Below are 13,423 nucleotides of genomic sequence, written 5' to 3' on the forward strand. Positions count from 1 at the left end.
ACGTGTGATGCGTGAAGGATTTGAAGCTGTTTATCATCTTCATAATCTCATCTGCATATTATGTGTACCTTTTTTTCGTTGAATATATCACATGGTAAACCATGGTTCATATGTATCGCATAGGTGTTGAAACTTTTTAAATGTATTCTGATCTAGCCTTTATCTTACTCTGATGGAAAGCAAATCTATATATCTTTTTCAACTTGATTTCATTGAATGTTTTGAGATGAGCTTCTCTTATGAAATAAACAAGTATTTCCCTTTCTTTGATTCAATGGCTTATCAAGTCATGCAGACTTTTGAGAGGTCTTAAGATATCTGACCAAGGTGAAAAACAGGAGGCTGTTTTGCTTGTTTATCCTTACATATAAGGAAGATGTTTGTAAGTTTTTCTTATGCGCGGCTTCAAGATTTTTTTTTATTTATAAGATCAAATTGTGAACATGTATACAAAAGTTTGAAATCGAAAAGAAAAATGAAGAACCATTTAAATGAAAAAAGAAACCATATCCATTCTTTAATCCAATAACCCATCAAAAAATCCAACTTGACCTTCACTTTGATTAGATTTCAAAATCTTTTCATCATTTTTTAAATTTAAATCATCTTTTGAATCTACTTTAAATTTCTTTAACCTTTTCTTTTCCTTAACCAATTCTTTCCAATCAGTTTCCACTTCTTTTTCATCATCTTCATGATCATTTTGATTTAAATCAATTACATTCTCATCCTTCAATAAATCCGATTCTTCTCCTCTAAGTCTCTTTAACCTTTTTTGTTCTTTATTTAATTTTTTATTAATTTGATTAGACCATGCTACATGATTTGGTAACTTTTTAGATTCTAATTCGATTAGTTTTTGATTTATTGGTGTTAGTTTATCAATCTTCAGTTTAGATTTTTCTACTTTTGTAGGTTTTGATCTTTCGTTTTCAAGTTTCTCAATTCGATTCTTTTCTTTAATCGGATCTATGTATTGATACTCACTCCACTTTATAAAAGACAACCAAATATAAAGATTTAATGAGTATTAACCCATAAAATTATATCAATAGCTTATTTGCTCACCTTAAAATCATGTCCTTCCTTTTTAAAGCCTTCAGATGTCAATGGGCCATCTTTACCTTGATAATCTTTCAGTTCGGGCATCTTAGGCATCCTAATCAATCCGAATCCTTCAAATCCAAGTTGTAATAGATCAAGATGTTTCAATTGGAATATATAAGATGCCTCATGATTCGAGTAAAATCGAATGTAAGACACAAATGCGTTGACTGCCTACAAGTTTAATTAAGGAACCAAAGGATTGGTCAGATCTCTCTTACACAGTGATTGGCTGAGAGACTCATTCACCTTGTCATGGAGATCACGATCAGTCTTTACGATAGTCTTGATGACCGAATTTAACACAGAGGCCTCTTCATCGGTATCAGGTAGCGTAGGATGTGTTGTTCTTGGAGTAGTTGGGGTTTTCCGACCTTTTTGGTGAGTTGTGCTCCTAGACTGACTTGATTCGCCATTTGCACATATATACGGCCATGGTTCAAGTACAATCTTTCTAATCTTGAGGTATTCTGTCCACAGGATGAGTGAGATGTACGTGGTACAATTAGCAACAGATCAGAAAACAAGAGTGAGCATGGATTGCTTACCAATATAGTCCAACTCCCGACCACTTTGAAGGAAAACGATAGCTTTCCCACCCCGTCCAGCTCTTGCAGTACGTCCAATCCGATGAAAAAAGTTGCGGACATCCTTAGGAGGATCGTATTGGATCACGACGTCAATGTCAGGTAGATCGAGTCCCCTGGCCACGAGATCGGTGCATAAAAGTACGGTAGGCTTGGAGAGTGGGGAAGTTTTGAAGGAATTGTAAGTGATGGAACGTCTTGTGGGAGATTGTTGAGCATGGAGTGAATAGATTGCAAAGTTTTCCAGCTCCGATAGCTTAGACAATATCTGTAATCAATAAATCATCGTCAGTATTGAACTTGCTAGAACCATCTCTGAGCCTACATCATGGGCCGCATTAGTTTCTCAAGCCGAAGATACTTACTTTATAGTAGTAGTCGACACAGGCGCAAGTAGACATGTAGACAATAAACTTATGAGCTCCATCACCTTGTGGTTTTGGAATGATCATTTGATTTAATAGTCTGATCAATTGAGACATCTTCCATTCGATTTTAGGTACTTCGAGAAAATAATTGATTAAACCACTCGGCACTCGGTCATCCTCTACCAAGAGTTGCTTGTTTGTTTGAACTTTGACGACAATCTTCACTGGGTTTCGAAGACCAACTTTGATGAGCTCGGTCAATCCATCGTTGAGGAGCGTCGCGGAAAAGAGTCCGGTACGCCTTTGTTTGGGTAGATGACTTATTACGTTGGTCAAGACGGGAGCAAATCCAAGATCGAGCAGCCTGTTTTTGATCAACCAAACGATATCAACAACCTGGTGAACGTAGAAAAGAAATGTTGGTATCAACGTACCTATCAGCCTCATCAAGTACTAGCATTTCTAATGCTTTCAAGTTGACAAGAGCATGACGAGCAACGCTTCGATCGCTCGAGTTGAGCTTCTGTTTACCTGTCGATATACTGCTATAGCCCAACAAGAACTCTTCTAAACGACCTGGAGTAGCTATCAAGATATCTGCACCATTCTCTCGAAACTCTTTCATATCTTTCCTAATCGAACTTGCTCCAGTTCCACCAATGAGTAACATTGCTCTCACGCAATCAGAATCATCCTTTGCTTCTGAATCTTCCCCGAGTTGGTTTACAGAGGATGGATGACACCGTATGATTGAGGAGAATACTTCGAATATTTGTGTAGCCAGTTCTCTAACATTCAAAGGAGTCGTCAGTCAATGCAACATAAGATGGGCAACCGAAGGGGTAACTAGATTTCACCTTGTAGGACTAATCACAATCGCACGTATCGCTTTCTTTTCAGCCCTTTCCATAGATAAGACTTTTTCCAAGATAGGTATCACAAATGAAAGTGTTTTTCCAGACCCAGTAACAGCCTATCCTGAAAAAGAAAGGAATTGATCGAAATCCGAAATCCTATTAATTCTTGTGTGATGAATGATTTTGAAACTGATCAAAAGGAAAGTTGGGTTTTCAAAAGTGCACAACTCGCCTCAACTACCACGTCCTTGTTCTGCATGAATAGTGGTATAGTATTGGCTTGTACGGGAGTCATATGAGAAAAGCCCATTGCTGTAACGGCATCCACACTGAGATAGAAAACCAGATAGGATTAAGTCATTTGATATATTCAGATTGAGTAACTTTGAAGAATACTTACATCCATTGTGATATAGGAGGATCGAGTGAGCTAAATGAACCAGCTTTCGTGTTTGTCTTGAGAGTCATCTTCGTCTTCTTGATGGTTTGTGGGTAGCAATTGTGAAAAGTGGTATGGATGTATGCGTTGACCAAAAATTTCAAAGTTATTACATTATCTCTATAAGCATATGATATGCTTAACTTGAGAGTATGATGTTACTGATCATCAACATATTGGTGACACTTGTTGAGTTTGATCCTGTTTGATCTCTTCAAAGTTCAGCGCTCTGCAATGTGTTTCAAAGTCTAACTTCCACTATACTTTTCCTGTAGTAGGGAAAAGTGGTGTCTCCTCACTGTTATGACATCAGTAAGGATTTCCTATGCTTTTGATACATGTCTTTCTTTGCTGCCCTCAGGAAGAAAGGAAAGGGAGGAAAGCCAAAAACATCCTCACAATCACACGCAATCCTGGAATTTCCTTTTAACATTCGAGAAATAGTAAAATAATTTTAGGAACTGGTCTTGACTCCAACTGTCCATACTGACATCCTTTGTCAGGAATAAAACCTGAAACACAAGTCTCACTCGAGGCTTACAATTGTCTAATCATGTGGTGTGGTCATTAGAAAATCGGACTCATGTCTGTTTCAGGCTCTCTTCAGCTTCTTCGTACCCCAAGCATAACCGCAAAAAACCCATGATGAAGTCTACAAATCCGACATTTATTTTTCTCGTTGTCTCAATAAAGTGATACTTTTGTGCTTATACGCTCACTGAACCAAATATATCCTCCAAGATCAATTCAAGAACCAAAAAAGCCTGCTTGGACATGGAAAGACAAATGCATGAAGCCTTGATTTACAAAACATCAGAGCGTCATTTCCACAGTACTGAACCCATGATCAGACGAAAATTCAGGCCGCGTAGAATCGATAAACAAGAAGGTCAAAACGAGTAACCGTTCGTCGGGATATTGAAGATACATATCAGAAAGACTCAAAGCCATGTGATCCCAAAAGTACCATCTTTTAGAAATCTTTCGGTTTAGCGGATTGAGAAATGTGATCGGCGTGGCGTTTGTTCCTTCAAATTAGAGCATTGAGACTGAGTTGGAACCTCAGCTTCGAAACCTCATTCTTAAGGAACGTCCTCAGCATCAGCTGGGCTTGTGACCTTATTTTCATAAATACCTGTGATCCCAGCAACATCCCATCTCCCCTTCCTTCTTTCTCAGCCATCCACTTTCTATCTTGATCACTTTCTCTACATCTCGACTCAGTTTCATTCTCAAATCATCATCACCATCTTGATTATTTCCAGATTCCTTTCATCATGACTCTACAACAACATCATTCCCAAACCAACATGATCTCATCTACCCCAACACCGTCTCCCCAAGATCCCTTTCAAACTCCACACCTACACTGCTATAACCCTACATCAACACCCACACGATTCCGGCCAACTCCAACAAAGCAATTTTATTTCAAGATTCACACTCAGAGGCTTTACTCTAAAAAAGTTCATCCTAAGACGGCAAATTCAATTGGGATGGCCAATCCAAATCAAAGGCTTTTACTCACTGCTTCGGCAAAACATACTTATCGACCATCGAGGATCGAAGGTGGAATTGAGGTGGTCAAAAGACTTTATCAAATCCCTTCACCAATCCCTTTATCCGAGATCCCTGATCTCAGAGTGACTGAGGAGGTAAGTCGTTTTTTTTTCTTCTCCTTTCAATCAACCCTATTAACATTTCCTCTCTTGATCTATAGGAACCTTTGAGTGACCCTTTCGCAGCTTTGATGGCTGCTGTGAACTACGCAAGCTCCTTTGAAACCTCGCTTCAGGTTACCCCTGCCGTCCTAGTTCCTGAGTCTCCAGACACCACCACCACACCTAACTCTTGTCACAAACGCAAGGTGTCTGAGTCATCAATCGAGCCGCCGTCATCAAAACGTCAGAAGGGGAAAACAGTCGGCGCAACAACCCATCAAATCCTTCGTCTTCGGGGCTCACTGGACAGAGTTCAGACCCGGAGCATGACAAGGAAACTACTTGAAGAGGGTGTCTGACTTGTGAATGCAAAGTATAGCCAGTCTCTGTGAGTATTGTGCTTAAATCTTATGGCCTTTTCAATATTCATAAATCGTCGATATTGTCATACTGAGCAGACTTTTTGATTCGATAGGCAGTAGGTGGAATCACGCCACCGAGTCTCTTCCGATGGTCAAAAACCGTGGTATAAGGAAAACTACGGAGCACTCCCTCAAACACTCTTAGCTAAAGTCAGCTATACGAGGGAGGATTACTAGTAATAATTTTTAGGCAGGCAGTTTTTAGTCTTTGCGTCATTTGTAGGATGAAGTGGATGTAGAACATAGTAATAGTATATAGCCTTTTACCATTCTTTGAGGCTTGAGGAATTGTATAAGTTTTTTTTTGTTCTTTGTTCAGATTTGTTGAGCGTTTAGTTTGAACCATTTTCTGGATCTTCGACTCCCGATAACAATAACTTGCCTAGTGTTATTGCTTATTCTTGCATGTATGTAGTTTAAGCTGGTATTGCAATAATGGGCGAGTATCTCATGACCTCGCGAATATCAAAAAATTAATTAAATCGTGGAATGGAATTACTTGTGCCATAACTCACACAAATAATTATAAAGAGACTCAAAAGCCCAGGATGACATATACTTCACAAGTTCGAAAATGATCTATCTACAATGGAGAAGGTGGATTCCTTTCAGTCTAACGACCTTCGATTCTTTCTCGAAAGCCGAAAATAAATACGCATATGTCATACTTAATAAGTAGAACTAGAACTCGACGTTTGATTGCTAGTCTATGATGATAAGCAAATGGCAGAGCCAGACCCGTGGTACAGGAAAGGATGCTATCCAGTCAAAACTGAACGCAGTGAACCATCTCAGCATACGCAAAAGATTGGTAAGGTAGCGGATGAAGAACTAAGGATAACCGTCAAGCTCAAAGACTGAGTAACGGATAAAGGCATAACCCTTTGAAATGATCAGATTCAAGCCAGAAACAGACGTAAACAAAAGCAAAGAGAACAAGTTCACTTTAGGATGATAAAGGTTACCATTTTTACTTTTACCCGTCTGTGAGATCATCATGAGTACTGAGACTATATAGATTCTTCATGATATATAAAGAAGCTATCGATATGAACTTCTCTCTCTCCAACTTAACACTAGACCTTCAAACAAATCAAATCTTCTTTCAGAATCCAAAATATAATTTATCGACTCCAGCTCAAACCTTTACTACAAAAACGTACGAATAAAATGAATGAATTTAAAACCCAAAGAAGAATGACCGTCACACCATTAAATAATAAAAAACCTTTTACACCAACTCTTGAAAGCAAATCGCAGAATCCCAATCAAAAAAACCTTAACAATCCAAAAAGGATTACCAAAATAACCGATTATCAATTAATCAAACAAATAGGAAATGGATCATACGGAACAGTTTGGTTATCAAAAAACAAATCAACCTCAAAAGTATGCGCAATCAAAGTATTAAAAAAATCACAACTTTGGTTAGACGAATCACTTTACACGATTTCAAAAGAAAGAAAATTAATGAAAAAGTTGAAGGAAAAACCATTTATAGTACAATCAATTGAATCATTTTCGAATCCAAGATATATTTTTTTAGCATTAGAATTAATTGAATCAGGTACACTACAAAACCTTTTAGAAAAGTATACATTTTTTAATGATGTTGAAGTTTTATTTTATTTAGTACAAATTTCGACTGGTTTAAGTGTTTTACATCTTTCTAAGATTATTTATAGAGATTTAAAACCTGAAAACATTTTATTGACATCGGATGGGAATATTAAATTAGCCGATTTCGGACTTTCAAAAGATGTTTCTACTTCCAATGGAAGAACTAACTCAGTTTGTGGTACGGTAAATTATTTGGCTCCTGAAGTTATTTGTGGTGAGAGTTATAGTTATTCAATTGATTGGTATTCACTTGGTGTTCTACTTCATCAACTTTATACTGGTGAACTTCCTTATGAACTTCCACACGATTCATCAAACTATTCTGATGTGATGATGGAAACGATTTTAAAAGGAAAACTTAAAATTGATCCTTTTATCGATCCTTTGGGACGTTCGTTTCTTAAATGGCTTACTCAAATGAATCCTAGACACAGACCTCAAGATGTGAATGAACTTCGATTACATGGATGGGTATCTGATCTTGATTGGGTAGGTATTATCAATCAACAAGTCCAAGCTCCTCATCTTTCACACGCTCGTCAAATGAGTCGTACCACTTCTCATTTAATTCAAGATTTAGCCGATCATTCTGAAGAATATCAAACTAAGCATTATGAAGTAAATCTCTTCGGTTCGACTTTTTCTGACTTTTGAAAATCTTCTTCGTCTGATTTGGTGTTGTTAAAAGACTTTGAAAGTCGGTTTGTTTGTTATATATAATTGTATATAGATTTAGCATCAGTGATGGAATACGAAAAGTATAACTTTCGATTCTTTTTCGAGTGGTGATTCTAATATTTTGATCAAGTATCTACTGGACATCAATCAAACGCTGAGAGTTCCTTTTGTACTAGGAATCTCATTAGAACCAGTCCTCGTGATAGCCTCCTTGAGAGCCAAAGCAAAGGCCTTAAAACTAGCCTCGGCCCTAAAAATGATCAATCCGATTCAATTGATCATACTTTCAAAAGAATGAGATTTTGAAAAAAACATAATCACTTACTTATGATGATCATTATCACCTTTGAGTACATCCACATGAACCGTAATCAAAGCTCCCATTGCAAATGAATAAAACACATGAGGAATCATTTCACATGAAAGGTCTCCAATCTTTTCCCTTTTAAGTTTCAAGTCAGTACAACAAGAAGGTCGATTCGAAATATCAACCACTGCTCTAGCTAGTGCCTAATGAAAAGAAATCATCATTAGTCTATGTTTGGGAAAGAGTTTATGAAATTTAAAAAGATTTAACATATCAACAAACCTCATCTAGAGGTGCGAAACCGGTACCAAACCTTTTGATACCTCTTAAACCTTCACCATCTTTGCCGAATAAAGCTTGATGAAAAGCTTGTCCGAGTGCAATAGCTACATCCTCAGCTGTATGATGATCATCAATATGAAGATCACCTTGACATTTCAAAGTCAAAGACATTCCGGAATGCTTAATGAGAGCATCTAACATCTGATTTTCAAACAATTCAATTCATCATGATCACTCAGTTCAATGTCTTTTAGATGTTTTGTTTTTTTCGATGTTTGTGTGAATTGAAGAACTTACTAACATGGTCTAGAAATCCTATACCGGTGGAGATTTGGATATCTTGTTTGGTTCCTATTGGTACATCTAGTTTCAACTCTAGATCGATATCTGTTTCTTTTGTCTTTCTCTGAATCTTGGCTGCTCGGATCATTTTTGATGTTTGATAATTTCGAATCTGGAATGAGCTTCAGATGTTTAAAGTGACCCAAATGATATCGATTGAATTCCTTTGTATTCTTTTATGGTAAGGTTGTGAACAAATGTGCCGAGGGCAAGTGGTAAATATAATTTTGTTTAAGTATGAGAGTTGAAGCCAAAAAAAAACAAGAAGCGGGAAAAAAAATGTGATATGTAACAGTCGCCTCGATCCCATACCCCATACCCCACGACCCATAAGCCATACCCAACTCAAGTTTTTGGTGATTCCCGATATTTATGGAATTTGGAAATTTTCATATTCGACCTTCTCAGCAAAAATCAAAATGGCAAGCACAGGATTAAAAGCATTAAAAATTGGACTCATACCAGGAGATGGAATAGGTCGATTAGTCATCCCAGTAAGTAAACCCAAAACCTCTTCTACGTAAAATGATCAAAGAACTCATCAACTAATTTGGATAGAAACCCAAACCATTAATTTTTTCCTAAACCCCCAAACCAAAGGCAGCCCAACGAATCCTTCAGTCTACAGTTGGAATCCCCAAACCTACGTTCATAAACTTAGAAGCCGGTTTTGAATTATTTACGAAGACGGGTGTTTCCTTACCAAAAGAAACGGTTCAAAGTTTAAGAGAAGATTGTACAGCTGCTCTCTTCGGTGCGGTTTCTTCACCGTCTCATAAGGTTGAAGGATATAGTTCTCCGATCGTTAAACTTCGTAAAGAATTAGACCTTTATGCGAATATTAGACCGATTCATTCTAATTCGAAATCACTGGAGATTACTGTCGTTAGAGAAAATACTGAATGTCTTTATATTAAACAAGAAACTTTGAATGATCAACCTGATGGATTAGGTGGTGGGAAAGTCGCTTTGGCTGTTCGTCAGATCACTCAACGTGCTAGTGAACGGATCGGTAGAATGGCTGGACAGGTCGCTCTTAGAGGTGAAGAAGTTAGAAGTCAATTATCGGAATCGGAACGGATCTGGAAGGTGAATGATGGTTTTTCTATGTATTCTCAGATTCTTTACTGTCTAAGAATCACTGATGTGAATTTCTTTCATCGACTCATGATTCTGTAGGGACCATCCAAAGTGACTATTGTTCATAAATCTAACGTCTTATCAGTTTCAGACGGACTTTTTAGAGAATCAGTTAGATCCATCTTTGATGAAAAACGGAATCCTCAATTTAAATCTATCATAGTAGATGAAGGAATTGTGGATAGTTTGATTTATAATCTGATTCGAACACCTCAAAGGTTTAATGTCTTGGTTTGTCCTAACTTATATGGTGATATCGTATCGTAAGTGACACTGATCTACAATTGATTGAAAGATTGAAAGAGAAATGGATAGCTAAGGCTGAATGTTTGATTTTTTATAGTGATGCTGGAGCTGCGTTAGTTGGTTCGTTAGGATTAGTGCCATCCGTGAACGCTGGTGACAATTTCATCATGGTAAGTTTGCTCAATATACCCTGAGGTCTATTGATTTTGTTTCCCGTGAACTGACATTTGATTCAATGAAAGGGTGAACCTGTACATGGTTCAGCACCCGATATCGTGAACCATTCACCATCGATCGCAAATCCAATGGCAGCCATCAGATCAGCTGCCATGATGTTAGAATACTTGGGTTATACTAAACCTGCCTCAGTGATCTATTCGGCTGTGAATGCTGTCCTTGATGAGGGTAAGATCCTCACACCTGATCTTGGTGGGAAATCTTCAACAGATGAAGTCACAGATGCGATCTTGAAGAAAATGTTGTAAAAAAAACCCCAACTCATTTCTTGAAATAAGATAGAAATATACCATAACGAAAGTTTTAACTCGACTGTCGTACCGGATCTTGGTCAATGTCAATATACTCAATAGCGACTCACAAGCCTTAATGTCTCGACGCCTAAAACAGAATTGTTTTTATCGCTGCTCTATATGGGCTCTTGGAAATATAACATCTTGCATTGAAAAACTTTGACATTTCCCCTCTAACCTCACTTAGCACTGATTACAGTACAAAACCGAAAGTGGTGATAACCGAAAGAGATGTTCTTCCAAAAATGCTATTACTTGATCAATTGAATTTGACCCACAAGGAGACAACAGATTCACCTCATGATTCATCAAGCAAATTTTTGTATGATAGATGTGCCGCGTTCTTCATCTTAGCTGATCAAGAGATGTAAGACCATTTGAATCAACTGTTTTCCCCATACAAACAAATTTGATTTTCTTGGACAGAAAGATTTCCAAAGTGATCTTTGCGCTTGAACTTGAACTTATATCGATCGTTTTATTATGTTGATCTGATCAGCGTTTTATCAAAGTACTATAAAGTGGTTTATATGTTGAGCTATGTTGAGGATATTGGTGATCACGGGTGTTCATGAATTTGCCAATGTACAAAAATAAATACCATCTTCATGATCTTCCTACGTACGAAAATGGCAATTATTCTTTATGTAGATAGATTTTCAAAAGAAACACCTGTTGAAGAGCTTGCTTGCTACATACCTACAAGATGACCAAAAAGTTTCACTTAATGAAGCTTGTGATCGAATATCAACTTCTTTATGTTTATGCATCACTCATTCTTTTTGACTATTTTTACTAAATTCATGTAAATTTCATAATATACTTTTTCTTGTATTTTAAAAAAATACCAAACCTTATTAAAGAAACAAAAAAAGAAAAGTATTGGAATAGAATAGAATTAAGTTGATGTAATACATTTTAAAAAACATAATAGAATACAAGAACAAAACAAAGAAAAAAAAGACTCAAGGAAAACACAAAACAAAAAGAAATCTTAAAGTATTAGAATGTAACTTGATTGAATTAACTAAAAAAAACATAATAAGAAATTTAAGAATTGCAAAAGCAGCGGGAAAAAAAACGAATCATAATGAAAATAAAAAAAATCAAGCCCACACGAGTCAAGAAAGTAACCCAAAACCACCCAACACATAAGAAATCAAAGTATAATGTTCTGGAATATGTTTTTCAATTTTTTCAATTTTTTCAATCCTGATGATCTAAACCAAACGAATTTTCTAAATCTGAATCCGAATCAATTCCAAGCGGAGGCATCTGACTCATAATCGATTCTTCATTCCCATTCCCATTCCCATTCCCGATCCCAGAAGTTCCACCCAAACTAATACCACTCAACACCGAAGCTCTTTTAAAAGTTGACAAGTTACACTTGATGGTGTCTTGAGAATACTCTGGATTTGGATTCGAATCTGGAGTTGGATTTGAAACAGATTCAGTTTCTTGTTCAGGATTAGAATCAATCAAGACCATGTTTCGTAAAGGAGTAGGAGCAAAGCTTTGGGTTTGAGGTATTAAGTTGATCGTGGGAACTGATTCGATCGAGTGAAGAGTAGGTGGATGAGGTAATGAAGGAGAAGCTGGTGGGGTATCAAACAAAGATCTACTTGGGTATCGGTTCGAACGATCTTCTTCTTCTGGTTCTTCTTCTAGATCATCAGATTGGTAATTAACCACTGGTAGTGGTGGTAGTTCGTTGGGTTGGTTGATCGGATGATCCCAATGAGTTGTAGAATCTAATTGATGATTCAAGACGTCTCCAACCGATGAACCTTGGTACGAAGAATTCGGTTCAAGAGTCTGAGAAGCAGGAGTGAAATCTTGTAAGGATTTTCGGGCGATCGCTTGGGCTGGGGTTAGGATACTACTTAGGGGTGGTAGGATTGAATAGATCTCAGGCGCTTGACTCGAATTGGGAATTAAGTCTTGGTTGTAGGTGTCGAATGGATCAGGGATTGAGGTGATCATTAGTTCTAGGGTTGGATCTGAGGTGGCTTTAGATGCTATTCTATCATAGACTTCTACTTCTGATTTAACAATTAAACTTATCTAAACCCATCACCCCAACCCCAAAAAGAACACAAGATCAGTTTGGTATAATTTTTTTTCTTGACTTGGTTTTGACTTACATTATCTGCAACACTTTTCCATACTTCATATTCACCACCAGCTACTTCCAAGTAATAAATTTGTTTAACTTTTTCAACTGATTCCACTTGATCTTGTAATTCTTTTAAACCTTTTCTAAACGAATTCAAATCACGACCTATGAAACGGGTTTGTTTTGGGTTTCCCTTACGAGTAGAAGAAGAAGAGCTGAAATTCTGTTTCATGTTTCGGATCTCGGTTTCCCGTATTGCTTTGGTTTTGGCTGATACTTCGGCTTCGTAAGTCGATTGTCTTTCGGCTAGTTGTTGACGGTAATGGTCGTAGATGTCTAGTAATGGGATCTCAAATGATTTGTAAAACGTTGCTGACTATTTCGAAACCCCGCACCCAAGATGATTAGTTGTATGTTTCGAGTGATGGTGATTTGATAAAAAAAAACTTACGAGTACTTGTTCTAGATTAGCTGTCATGAAATGTAATCCACTTGCAGCCATTAACCGTTCAGCAGGACTCATTTTATCTTCTTCATCTATCGAACTGTTTCCATCTTGAGTTCCGTTTCTTAGATTGTTAAGATTAGATTGATGGTTAAAGAAATCATGTAATTGACTATGAGAACTATTAGCCGTACTTTTCGAATAGTCATGAGTTTGGTTTTGATGGTTTAAGGTAGGAGGGTTTTGAGCACCTTTAAGTCTTGCACAATCTTCTAA

At 37.2% G+C, this 13,423-nt stretch overlaps 7 protein-coding genes across 7 annotated transcripts in view; 4 read left to right on the forward strand and 3 right to left on the reverse strand.

The window, feature by feature from the left end:
- Window positions 1–265, forward strand: part of MELLADRAFT_71852 (soluble epoxide hydrolase) — a gene marked incomplete at both ends in the record, with an annotated part of 4,440 nt that extends 4,175 nt beyond the window's left edge. The window contains one exon of the mRNA XM_007409738.1: window positions 1–265. Coding sequence (XP_007409800.1) covers window positions 1–8 — 8 coding nt within the window.
- Window positions 266–1,056: 791 nt separating this feature from the next.
- MELLADRAFT_35775 (uncharacterized protein) lies at window positions 1,057–3,384 on the reverse strand (the record flags this gene model as incomplete). Its single annotated transcript, XM_007409830.1, has 9 exons — window positions 1,057–1,278; window positions 1,354–1,478; window positions 1,653–1,959; window positions 2,057–2,423; window positions 2,494–2,559; window positions 2,617–2,847; window positions 2,917–3,032; window positions 3,155–3,245; window positions 3,317–3,384. 9 exons carry the CDS (start codon window positions 3,382–3,384, stop codon window positions 1,057–1,059), a joined length of 1,593 nt encoding a protein of 530 aa, XP_007409892.1.
- Window positions 3,385–4,333: 949 nt separating this feature from the next.
- On the forward strand, window positions 4,334–5,923 carry MELLADRAFT_116435 (uncharacterized protein; the record flags this gene model as incomplete). The annotated part of the gene is made up of 3 exons (XM_007409739.1): window positions 4,334–5,010; window positions 5,076–5,404; window positions 5,492–5,923. 2 exons carry the CDS (start codon window positions 4,633–4,635, stop codon window positions 5,373–5,375), a joined length of 678 nt encoding a protein of 225 aa, XP_007409801.1.
- A 712-nt stretch (window positions 5,924–6,635) lies between these two features.
- On the forward strand, window positions 6,636–7,712 carry MELLADRAFT_35870 (uncharacterized protein; the record flags this gene model as incomplete). The annotated part of the gene is made up of 1 exon (XM_007409740.1): window positions 6,636–7,712. The coding sequence occupies one exon, from the start codon at window positions 6,636–6,638 to the stop codon at window positions 7,710–7,712; it is 1,077 nt and encodes a 358-aa protein (XP_007409802.1).
- A 171-nt stretch (window positions 7,713–7,883) lies between these two features.
- On the reverse strand, window positions 7,884–8,755 carry MELLADRAFT_63052 (uncharacterized protein; the record flags this gene model as incomplete). The annotated part of the gene is made up of 4 exons (XM_007409829.1): window positions 7,884–7,986; window positions 8,062–8,246; window positions 8,326–8,519; window positions 8,623–8,755. The coding sequence occupies 4 exons, from the start codon at window positions 8,753–8,755 to the stop codon at window positions 7,884–7,886; spliced, it is 615 nt and encodes a 204-aa protein (XP_007409891.1).
- Window positions 8,756–9,086: 331 nt separating this feature from the next.
- On the forward strand, window positions 9,087–10,538 carry MELLADRAFT_35949 (uncharacterized protein; the record flags this gene model as incomplete). Its single annotated transcript, XM_007409741.1, has 5 exons — window positions 9,087–9,161; window positions 9,268–9,756; window positions 9,847–10,070; window positions 10,151–10,223; window positions 10,296–10,538. The coding sequence occupies 5 exons, from the start codon at window positions 9,087–9,089 to the stop codon at window positions 10,536–10,538; spliced, it is 1,104 nt and encodes a 367-aa protein (XP_007409803.1).
- Window positions 10,539–11,367: 829 nt separating this feature from the next.
- On the reverse strand, window positions 11,368–13,283 carry MELLADRAFT_116436 (uncharacterized protein; the record flags this gene model as incomplete). Its single annotated transcript, XM_007409828.1, has 3 exons — window positions 11,368–12,650; window positions 12,731–13,078; window positions 13,154–13,283. The coding sequence occupies 3 exons, from the start codon at window positions 13,223–13,225 to the stop codon at window positions 11,790–11,792; spliced, it is 1,281 nt and encodes a 426-aa protein (XP_007409890.1).
- Between the last annotated feature and the right edge of the window lie 140 nt (window positions 13,284–13,423).

This window comes from Melampsora larici-populina (genome assembly GCF_000204055.1).
Source record: "Melampsora larici-populina 98AG31 unplaced genomic scaffold MELLAscaffold_17, whole genome shotgun sequence".
NCBI lineage: Eukaryota > Fungi > Basidiomycota > Pucciniomycetes > Pucciniales > Melampsoraceae > Melampsora > Melampsora laricis-populina.